The sequence below is a fragment of the Etheostoma cragini genome, chromosome 17 (assembly GCF_013103735.1).
Source record: "Etheostoma cragini isolate CJK2018 chromosome 17, CSU_Ecrag_1.0, whole genome shotgun sequence".
NCBI classification, from domain to species: Eukaryota; Metazoa; Chordata; class Actinopteri; order Perciformes; family Percidae; genus Etheostoma; species Etheostoma cragini.
In genome coordinates, this window is record NC_048423.1 from 22326030 (window position 1) to 22337258 (window position 11229).

An 11229-nucleotide genomic window follows, 5' to 3' on the forward strand; every position below is an offset into this window, starting at 1 on the left:
TAAACGCTTTAGTGAAGCTCCCTCCGGCCTGCTGCCTGTTGCTTTTGGGTCCTCACCTCACCCCCCACCGTAACAGTTCTCATTTCCTTCCTGAACTTCCTAACACTTAGCAACATTTCAATAATACACATCTAGGGACCATATTATAATATTTGATACATTTCCAAAAACTTATTGTTTTCTAAGAAGAATGCACATCACATGTCAGTCAGTCTGACATTTATTTAACTTGTAAAGAAATACTGTACATAACTTGGATTTTCTGCTTTCCGTCTGTTTAGCTGGAAACGGATATGATGTACGTAAAATATTTAGCTCATTCTTTGGTAAATTAAATAAAAAATAAGTTTTGTTTCTGGAGAAAAGAATCCATTTTAGAAATTGTTGCCAAAAAAAAAAAATCACAATACATACGATTTTGTATTTTCAGACAGTGGTGCAATGGACAGTGGTGGTAGAAGTCCATTATTCAAGCAAATACTCCATTAGAAGTACAGGTCCTGCATTTGAAAGTTTGATTTAAGTACAATTTTTCTCTTATTTTACCAGGAATATTCCCCCTGAGACCCATAATCTCCTTTATAAAGGAGCCCTGGCAACAGTCTTGTCAGGAAATGATATCTAACATGGCTAACCAGTGTTCAGTGAGAGGACATGTGAAGGTGACCATGAAGTCAACACCAAGATAAAGGGACAAACATTCTCACCCAGTAACTTTCACCAAGAACCAGTACAGGTTTGAGGAGTCAGAAGAGAACCAAAAAGTGAGCCAATTTGTGTAAATCTGTCATTTTTTGATTAAAATGACATTGCATACGCATCATTTAATGTTGTAGCATGTTGAAGTGGAGCAGGTTTAGTACATCATGCATGATGTACTGATGGACAGAGTACTCTATTACAGTGCATCTTTCTTTATTACAGCATTACAGGTTTTGTAGGTAACACTTTACAAAAAGGTCACAAAAAGGGTAGTTTCTCTTTTTCAGAAGGGTAGTTTTAGTGTTTTTTTTCCCTCCTGAGACAGAGTAACTACCCATCTGAAAAAGTGTAACTACCCTTTTTTGTGTAACTTATTGTAAAGTGCTAAAGTTTTGTGTGTATAACCTTACTTCGCAAAGTAACCACAGCTGTCAGACACATGCAGTGGATTCAAACGCACATGGTTTTACTATTAAATGTAATGAAATAAAAGTATGAAGTAGCATGGAATGAATATACTCAAGTAGAATATTAACCAACGTTGCTTAACTACAGTACTTGAGTATACAGACATTCTTCCAGAACAGGTCCAAAACAGGCCTAACAGTTTTTTGACACTTTGATACTTTATTTAAATTCATGAGAACTGCATTTTAGTCTCGCTTTGCCAGGCCTTCCTCCACAGCGCTGCAAAGGAGGGTCTGACCAGTCCACACAGCATTCTGGGATGGGGGAAAAACATGCTCTTGTCTTTTTATAGTCTTTGGTGGTGCTAAGCCCGGTACGCAGCCCCGGCCGCTGCTAAATTACCCCATGAAGGAACTTGTTTTGGTGGAACATGTATACATTCAACAGGAGTTTTAGTCATGCAACAGAAAACTCAGATTGGACAGATAGTCTTGCTAGCTGTCTGGATTTACCCTGCAGAGATCTGAGGACCCTCCAACCATAGTCCTCAGAAATCCACCGGACGTTAAAATTCCAAAACAAAGAGAGAGGAAGGTAACGGACATCCTGACAAAAAGAGGGACATCTGGCGGAATTTCTGTGGATTGAACGTGTTGATCCCCTATAGCACTTCAACCGGCTTTATAACTAAAAAATAACGTGGAAATCTCTTTTTACAATAGGGGATCTTTAAAGCCTTTCAAGAGGAGAGGAAGAGCAGCTATGGCTCCAACCGCCACACTCCCCATCCTGTGACACATGTACCAAGGCTGGAACCTGCCGCTCAGCCGTTCCATCACGGATATTGTCTGACAATAATACGCTTTGGCAAGACGGGGCTTAGAAAATCTCATTTATTTGGCTAAATTAAGCAAATCTTCATAGCACGTCACATTCCATCGCCACGGTGTGTTTCACGGCAGAAGACCACGGAGAGACAAAAAGAGAGAGAGAGAGAGAGAGAGAGAGAGAGCGGGTGGGGATATAGACAAAATAGACACCGACTGAACATCATTTTTCAAATAACATTGTACACCACTGACATCTCATTATGTTGTATCATTTTCTCCCTAATGCCAAGGTCTTCTCTTGACAGTAAGCTCGTCCGGCTTTCACGACCATAGACTCTATGTTCCTGTTACACGATTAATAACGAATGCAATTATTTCACATTGTGCTGTTTGAGCGGCATTAATATTAGATATTAATGGACCAATCTAGTCTAATAAATCTCATTTGGTAAACTCCTAATCGGTAGACAAGCAGAAACTGCGTGTCGTAGGTTAAGCAAAAATATATAATCAATCCAACTTTTAGTAAATGTATTACATTTTACATATTATTTTGGTGCGTTTAAAAAAAAGTCACATGTTTCAGCAAAATCAAACATACATTTGTCATGGGTGGATTCTCCTACTAGGGGGCCCGGTAGATTGCTTGTGATTACTGTATATTTTGCAATAAGTCAGTATTGGAGAAGTTAAAGATTTGACCTGATGATGGCGGTAAACAAAAAGTGAAGTGATCGGTGGATCCATAAATCATGAGGATTCGTTCTCCACGGACCAAGAATATTTGTACCAAACCTGTACCATTGTTCATCACACGGACATTGCCAGGAAAGCAGGATTCCACCTAAAGACCCTCATTGTGTCAGTTTTATTCCCAAAAAAAGTTACAATCGATCATATTACCACATTGCTATTGGGGGGGGGGGGGGTCTTTGGCCCTGGTCCAGCTGGTCTGCATGGCTGCAATGATCAGTCCACATGAGTCCTACGCAGCCAAAATGGGTCAATTCCCAAATAATGATTAGAAATGTCAATATATGAGCTGAGAAAAAAATCATTGCAAACTATTAACGCCACCTATTACTTCTCTTTGTGGAGGGGAAATATTCCGGGAAAACTCCCTGTGTAATCTCTAGGGTGTTTTAAAAAAAGTTGCCAGGGGTCTAAACTCAATTCTTGACTTGAAGGAGAAATATTATGTTATTTTCTGTCATAACTTTAACGTTACAATGTCCGATGTTAATGTTAAAGGTGGCCATAGCTTCATATAATGAGATAAACATATTTAATAGAAATCCCTGTGAGCTGAAACCTCAGATTTCCCACTGTCCTGAACGCTCCATCTTCAACAGTTGTTCTACTCTCAATGTCATAACAATTTAAAACAATTATAACAATGTTATCACTGTCACTGTGTGTCGAGCTAAAGCATTCAGAGATTGTTGTAGCAACCAAGGTAATAATAAGTTAGATTAATATAGAGCATTTCATGAAACCCAAGGATGCTTTACACAAGTACAGGGGGGACAAAACGTCTGCAATAAATAGAAGGGGGAGGTTAATGTTGGCTACTGACTTACAATTGATTCGTGCATTCTAAGTTATTTTATGAATGAATTAGAGATATTACATACCTGCGGGCCAATTCCAGGACGTTTTTCAAATCATTTACAATCCCGTAATTGTCTCTGTCGATAGCCCGACTGAGACTGACTCAAGTTTTGCCCGTTGTCTTCCACTTTCCCTTTGAGCTTTTAGTTGTGCTTTGTTAAATTTCCTTCTGTTCTGTGATGGTACTGCACCACTATCAGCCAGAACTACAGCAGATAACTTTGAAAGAAAAAAAAAATACAATTAGGCCTATATAGAGAAATCTCCAGCTACCTTTTACCTGGCTGGATCCGCTAACACAGGCTTTTCCGGTGTTACAGCGAAATTTGTGACCCGTCAGAACGTGGTCCCGTCTATCTGCTGAAAATCAATTTTTTGACTTTGCGGGATAAATCGGACCGGGGCAGAGGCATTAATTAAAATATATAAACCTAGCGTTCATTTCACTGTGTGTCTGGTTGTTGCTGTTACAGGTCATTTATGATCATCAGATGGAAAACTACATTGTTTCAGAAATATTTAAAAGTTACATGTAGTTACTTCAGGGTAAGGGGCCTTTGCAGATAGTGAACATGTGTCTGCAAGGCTCTGCTTTCAGGACAACAGAGACAGGCGAGGGTGGTGACTTGCGCATGGAGCCTCAGTCCGGGCTTGGACATCAGGCGCTGACCTGGTGCTGGTGACTCGCTCCGGGCTGTTGGATGTGACCGGGGCAGGGCTCATTGGAAAGTGGCCCTGACCCTCTTCAGCGTGTCCTGGATCCTCCGTGTCTGTCGCTCGCTGGACTGCTGGAAGTTGGCATCGTTGTCGGCGGCCAGGAGGTGGATGTCGGAGGCGGCCAGCCGGGCGATGCGGCGCCGAAGGTAGGCCTGCAGCTCCTGGTCCAGGCTGTAGGGGTACACAGCCTCCTGGAAGGCGTAGACCTGACTCACAACCTTTGCTATGCTCCTTGAGCCAAGGACGGACAGGTGGATGAGCGGGAGGAGCAACATGAAATGGAAAAAAGAACAGAAGGAAAAGAGAAAAGATGCAAAACATTTACATCTAAGGTAGGGCTGCAACAAATGTTGATTTTCAATGTCAATTTTCTCGATTTATCGATTAGTTGTTGGGTCTATAAAATGACAGAAAAGGGTGAAAAATGTGGATCAAAGCCCAAGATTATGTCTTCAAATGTCTTGTGTTGTCCACAACTCAAGACATAATCAGTTTATTGTCACAGAGGAGTCAAGAAACTAAAAAATATTATTTAATCTTAGCAGCTCTTATCTAGCTGCATATCATACCCAAGCTTCCTCTTCTGGCAGCCTCACCAGGTACGTCTGTGACCTGATTTAGAGAGAGCGGGGATAACCGGGTCCACTTCAACCAGCTGTGTCCCTGCCTTTCCCTGCTAGATCTCCTGACCCCAACATCTGGCTACAGCCAGTCGCCTCCCAGCATCTGGCCCGAAACCTCCTTTCCAATCAAACCCCATCCCACGGGCGCCATCTGGTGCAACACTGGCACCCCCCTACCAACAGCCCAAATCCAACAGCTGTGCCATTACCATCCAACCGCCACTTGTTGTGACCTCGGCATCAGGTCGGCCATATTGGAGTGAAGGAGAAGGACACTCATGGCGAGTTGGCCAACTTTGTCATACATGGGTTGTTGGGATGTGGGGGGAGAGCTCATTTTCAGTTAATGACACTGACTGTTACTATATTGTGTCACAGGATAAGACAAGTGGCGGGCTAAATTAACTCGCTGTACGTCCATTTCAGCAACATCCCATGAGTGAAAATGATTGCATGCGGGATCTATCAATCAGTGGTGGAACTAAGTACATTTACTCCAGTACTGTATTTAAGTACACATTTTTTGTACTTTACTTGAGTCTTTTCTACTTGTACTCTGCTACATTACAGAGAGAAATGTAGCACATTTTACTGCATTATACTAATCTGATTTAGCTTTAGTTACTTGTTGTTTTACACATTCAGATTGTTGCACTCAAAACACGGGTAGTGTATGAATAGGACGTTTTATTATAAATTAAACCAGGTCATTATATAACGGCCCATCCAGCTGAAATGATTAGACCATGACCATTAGACTGTTTTTGCATTGAGTACTTTACATTTACTTTCAGTATATTTTCCTGATCATACTTACTAAAGTGACATTTTAAATGCAGGACTTTACTTGTGACAACATTTTAAAAGTTTATTAGTACTTTTACTTAAGTAAAGGATCGGAATACTTCTTCCACCACTGCAGCCAGACCTTTTTTTTTTTTTTTTTACTCAGAAAGATACTCACTAAGGCTTTTATTACAAGCCATTCAGACTGGATTACCTAAAATGTCCATAAGGAAACTACAGATAGTTCCGAAGGTTGCGGCCAGAGTCTTAACGAATCAAGGAACATGAACCTTTTGTTTTCCATAGCGACAGCAACAGAGACTGGAAGTTGAAAGACAAAAAGCAGAAATAGAATTCAAAAAAACTAAATAAATTGGCGGGCCATGTACAGATCTGAAAGGGATTTCCCTCACCTGAGCTTGGGCCACTTGTAAGCTCCGGTGGTGAGCGCAAAGGCTCCGATCTCCAGCTTCTGGACGTGCATGGCCAGGATGTGCGCCGACGGCAGAGTGGGCCTCCTCCTCCTGGGTTCCCCCCCCATCAGACACAGGTCGTCACTCTTCAGAAACACCTGAGGAGACAGCAATGCAGCCGCACAGTAAATAAATTAGTTCTCGTTGGAGTAGAACATTTTGAAAATTCCCAATTAAGCCAAAGTTTCAAGGTGCTTGACGCAGAAATTAGCATGTCCAATGTAGCCGTGTGATTGGATTTCAAAGAGTTGAAGAGGATTTCCAACAAAGAGAGCATGGTTCTCTACTAGGGCTGGGCTAAAATTATAGATCTTTGTGTGAATGATCTGATTTAAGAAAACTTTAATCTTGGTGCTTTATAAAACATTTGAGGGTGGTTTCTTGCTTGTACAATGTACAACAGAAGGATTTTCACTTAATTGGGACCTTGTGAATCGGAACTGAATCGATTGAGGAAATGACTGGCGATGCCCTGCCTGATGCAGCTAAATAGAAAAGTTGGCAGGAGAGCGACGCGTGTTGTTTGATGCATCGGTGACTTTCAGATGCAGAGCCAGCTGTAAGCTCTCCGTACACAGGCGGCTTGCTTGGAGCTGTTTTCCTATTGATTTGTTTGCCCTGCGGCCTAGTTTCACAATATGTGACCAGCCTTCAGTTGCAAGCAACATACGTGTGTGCTTGCTCAAACGCGAACACACACACAGACACACACACACCTGCACAGCTCGCAGCTCCTCCAGGATCTCACACGCCTTGGAAGACAGATGTTTCCAAGCCTGTTGGCAAGAGAGGAGACACTTTTATTTACTAGTTTACTAAAGGAAGACTAATTATACCTTAGCTTTCAATGCAACATAAGAGTCAATGAATATAAGACATGGAAACACTGAAATTTCTTATTCTCAAAACGTTGTCTTTTAATTGCGTGAATAATTTAAAAAAAGACTCTTATTCACCGGCTACGATCCTCCTCGTCGCGCTCACACTTTCTACATCTTATTTGAATGCATTAATGCAAATTACTCTTTTGTGAAACTAATTAAACACCACCCAATTCTATCACGGCTGAGGAAAACGTTTCGCTCGAGGGCGTGTGACTTATCACAGAAACTCAGAGTTTGTGTGAGGAGGGATTCATGAGACGCGGCCTTACTGGTAACTGCCTGACAATCACGTTCTCCAGACCGCCGAGGACCTGCATGGCTGTGGCAAAGTTCCTGGACTCGTAGCAGTGTTTTCCTATCCACAGATACTTGGTCAGCAAAGCAACTTGGGTCTGCGAGAGAGGAGAGCTTGCCATTAAAAACGAGGAAAAGCTAAACAAGGCAAAATGCAGAACCCCAGTAGGTCTTTAGGGTGGTATGCTTCTCCCGGGACTACATGAGAGCATGCCAACTGGAAAAAACCACAAGGAAAAGACTAGGCCAACAATGCACTGCGCAATGTGCTTAGTTATGTGTTAAAGCATTGTGAACACGTTGAAATGTCTAAAATAAATTGCATCGGACATTAGGGCTGGGCAATACGGTGAAAAACAAATATCACGAAATTTTTAACCAAATACCTCGATATTGATACCGCGACGATATTGTAGTGTTGTGTTAAAATATTGAAACAATGAGATTTGTAATAAATAATCATCAGTGGGTAAAGGTCTGGTACTTTACTGTAATTCAGTCTTTAAAACCAGGAAAATACATTACTTATGTCATATTACGATATCCGAGACAATCTAAGACAATATCTAGTCTCATATCACGATATCAATATAATTTAGATGTATTGCTCAGCCCTATCTGACATTTTGAATGGGAATTAGAGTTTAAGAATGTTATTTTGAAGTAAGGACCTGGAATTAGTTGAAGTGTAATCCACTAAAAGCATATTGAACTTTTAATTTCAAGTTTAAGCTCCGTTTATTTTGCAGCGGCACCGTGGCTCCGTCCAGTCCTTAGTGCCGCCCAAGACCATTGTGATTGGTTGAGAGCAACTGAGCAACCTTCTAGACTTAAAAGTAATCAGATGGAATGGATCAAATACTGATAGTAAAATGAGTCATTTTGGGGGGTTGTGACTGATTAACAGACATCTCTTTCTCCTTCATGTAAGTCTTTGGGAAATAGTCTTTTTGGAACATTAAACATGTTCTAGAAGAAACCCAAAATACAAGTACGAACTTGAAAGTGAGCATAAAATGTTCCTTTAAGGTGGTGTTGAAGCACAAGAGAAAGTTGAAGTCTTTGGTGAAAGTGCCTTTAAAGTGTTTGCACCCTCATTTTTGGTATAAATTGCAGAAGCATTTTAAATTAGACAATCTACCAATAATGACACGGTTTGAAATTAGGATAAAGGACTATTTGAGTACTACATGCACATATGTTGTTATTGGTCGCTGCTGGTGATTATGTTGAGATGATGACAATAACGATATCGCGGCAATAATGCTGGATTTGTGCTTCGATAAAACATTTACACAATGAGATTTTGATAAATAATCATCAGTAATGCGGATCCAATGACTAAGTGGGTGAAAGCGAAAATTGGAACAGCTAGAACAGTCTGATAAGTTGAGAAAATGACATCACTTTACCGTAATGCAGCCTTTAAAACCAGGATACAACAACACTGGGGTCCTATCACGATTTGATGATATCCAAAACTGCCAAGGTGCTCTTGAGCAAGGCACCAAACCCCCAACTGCCCCTCACTCTGACATCCCTCCATTTAGTGTATGTGTCCATGTATAGGTCCTGAGCACGTGTGTGTAATTCAGGCCTGTGTGTAATGTGTGTAATAACAACAGAGTGTGAATTGCAAATTCCCATTGTGGGACTAATAAAAGGATACATTATTATTATTATTATTATTATTATTAAAAGGATTAAGGCGACATCTAGCCGCATACTGCCCAGCCCTGGCTGAAGTATTAGAGCTAACATGTCAGTATGAAAGACATCCAAAATCTGAACGGATGTAAAGATGTCCTAAATGAGCTGATTATTTGAAAATGACAACATTTGAATGGAGTGTTTATTTGAAAGTAGCTGAGAGATAAAGAGGTGTCCATAAAAAGAAAACAAATTCAAAAATACATGTATTTTTTATTGGGTTTCTCAGCTATTTGTATGACAAATGACAACTTATGAAGCCATAAGAAGACTTTTTGTTTAGATTTTTTATAAACCATTTAACCATGAGACTAGAGAAGCGTCAGAAAGCACATAATGGGTAAAGTCTGTGGCTGACATCCAAATGAGAAGTCATTGGACCGACTGTGGCAGTAATGGCTTTGTTTTTGGTTGTTTTTGTTTTTCTCCCGCTGACCCCGTTGCAGTCACGAGTTCATGTCTCCTCTCACCTTTACGGAGTCACAGATGACGATTTCAGCCGAGATCCAGTTGGAAACGCTGTCGGCATGTGTGAGCAGCTGCCGGAGGACTCCGTCCTCACACACAGGTGGAGTGCTGCCCTCTGCTGGCGGGTCATGCTGGGTCACATTCCTGGACACGGACACACACACAGACACACACATGGACACAAGTACAATGATTAGTTAATTGCCAGATTTTTGTATAAAAATTCTATAAACTTATAGAATTGGTCAATAGTTGCTATTTATCAAGTGCCAGACTTTGAACTGGATTTGGAGATGTCACCTTTGGCTCTGGGAAATAAGGTATTTTTAAACTAAATGCCAAATATTGCATATTACCCTATGCTACTATTTACATAATACATTGGTTGATTATCAGAGTGGTTGGCTCTAAGGATCGTGATTAAACTATTTTAACCGATTCAGCCCTAACAGGTTTGAAAAGTCAATTTTTCTTTTCTTTATGTATGTGTGGTTATCTACAAATATATGTGTACATATGCACATGCATGTGCATGTGTACTGTATGTGTATCATAATAACCTACTTTATTTTAACTGACTTTTTCTTTTTCTTTTATGGTTATCTATTATTTTTTATTATTAATATTATCATCAATGTTCATCAATCAACCATTTTTATTTTTGGTTTTTGAATTTCTTTTTCATTATAAAATATAGAAACTTTGTAGGAATACTATAAAAATAAACAACATCATATGTGAGCAAATGTACGTTTTTAACTCACACACTTACTAAAAGCATAAAAAAAACAAAGAAGGAATATTTTTTGGAGGAATGGTGTTCATCTTTCCAAAAAAAAAAAAGATCTATGCCACCACCTCGCTAATAAACCTCCCACATCCGGAAACAGCGTGTACAGCCAGCACAGCATTCTCACCTGTTCGGGGTCGACACTTTGTCCGTGACTCGTTGCATTCTGGAGTTGAGGAAATGAACTGGATGACATCTTTGAAACATTTCCTGCATTGCAAAAGGTACAACTGTATAATGAGATCAGGGGCTGACTGGATTCATGTATGCATTCATGGAGGCTTGTCTCCCTCTAGTGGTTTTAAAAGACAACAGCGGCCCGGGCGCCGGCTGTGGGGGTGGCCCAGAGTGTGTACCTGCTGCAGCAGGGTGAGCTGCTGGCTGATGTGCTGGGCGCTGTATTCGTTCTGGCTGAAGGGGAGCGGCTCCTCACTGTGCAGGCAGACGCTGGAGAGGCCCGCCACCAGGGAGCCGTAGAACGGCATAGGCAGCGCCGTGGCGATGGAGAAGGTCTTGTCTTTAGGCTCCGCCACTCTCGAGAACCTCCACTAAAGAGATTTGACAAGAGAGGAGACATGCTGACGTACTTAGTTACTCCAATTGCTATAATTTCTGTTACTATCATACCCAACTGTATACTGTGTGTCTTTTACTAAGCAGTTGAAACTATGTTTTGGTCAATGCATATACAATGTCAACATGTTATAAATTATACTTATTGTTTCCTCTTAGTTCACTATTGCTGTTATTGGTCTCAACAGCTGTGTCTTGCCTAATCAAATTAGGCTAATTAAACTGCTATAAATATTATGAATTATATGTCTCTATCTATATACCTGTATCAGAGTCTCTTTATCTCTGTATATATATATATATATATACAAACATATATATATACACAAACATATATATATACAAACATATATATATATA

The 11229-nt window shown here is 40.6% G+C and overlaps 1 protein-coding gene across 1 annotated transcript in view; it reads right to left on the reverse strand.

Annotated features, from left to right (window-relative positions):
* Positions 1–3351: 3351 nt before the first annotated feature.
* LOC117960922 (kinase non-catalytic C-lobe domain-containing protein 1) overlaps positions 3352–11229 on the reverse strand; it is a 52155-nt gene continuing 44277 nt past the window's right edge. The window contains exons 25-32 of the mRNA XM_034899231.1: positions 10653–10844; positions 10424–10506; positions 9509–9650; positions 7304–7426; positions 6867–6926; positions 6091–6248; positions 3521–4499; positions 3352–3445 (exon numbers count right to left, since the gene is read on the reverse strand). Of these exons, the coding sequence (XP_034755122.1) occupies positions 4271–4499; positions 6091–6248; positions 6867–6926; positions 7304–7426; positions 9509–9650; positions 10424–10506; positions 10653–10844 (987 nt within the window). The 3' untranslated portion in view covers positions 3352–3445; positions 3521–4270. The remainder of the gene's footprint in view (positions 3446–3520; positions 4500–6090; positions 6249–6866; positions 6927–7303; positions 7427–9508; positions 9651–10423; positions 10507–10652; positions 10845–11229) is intronic.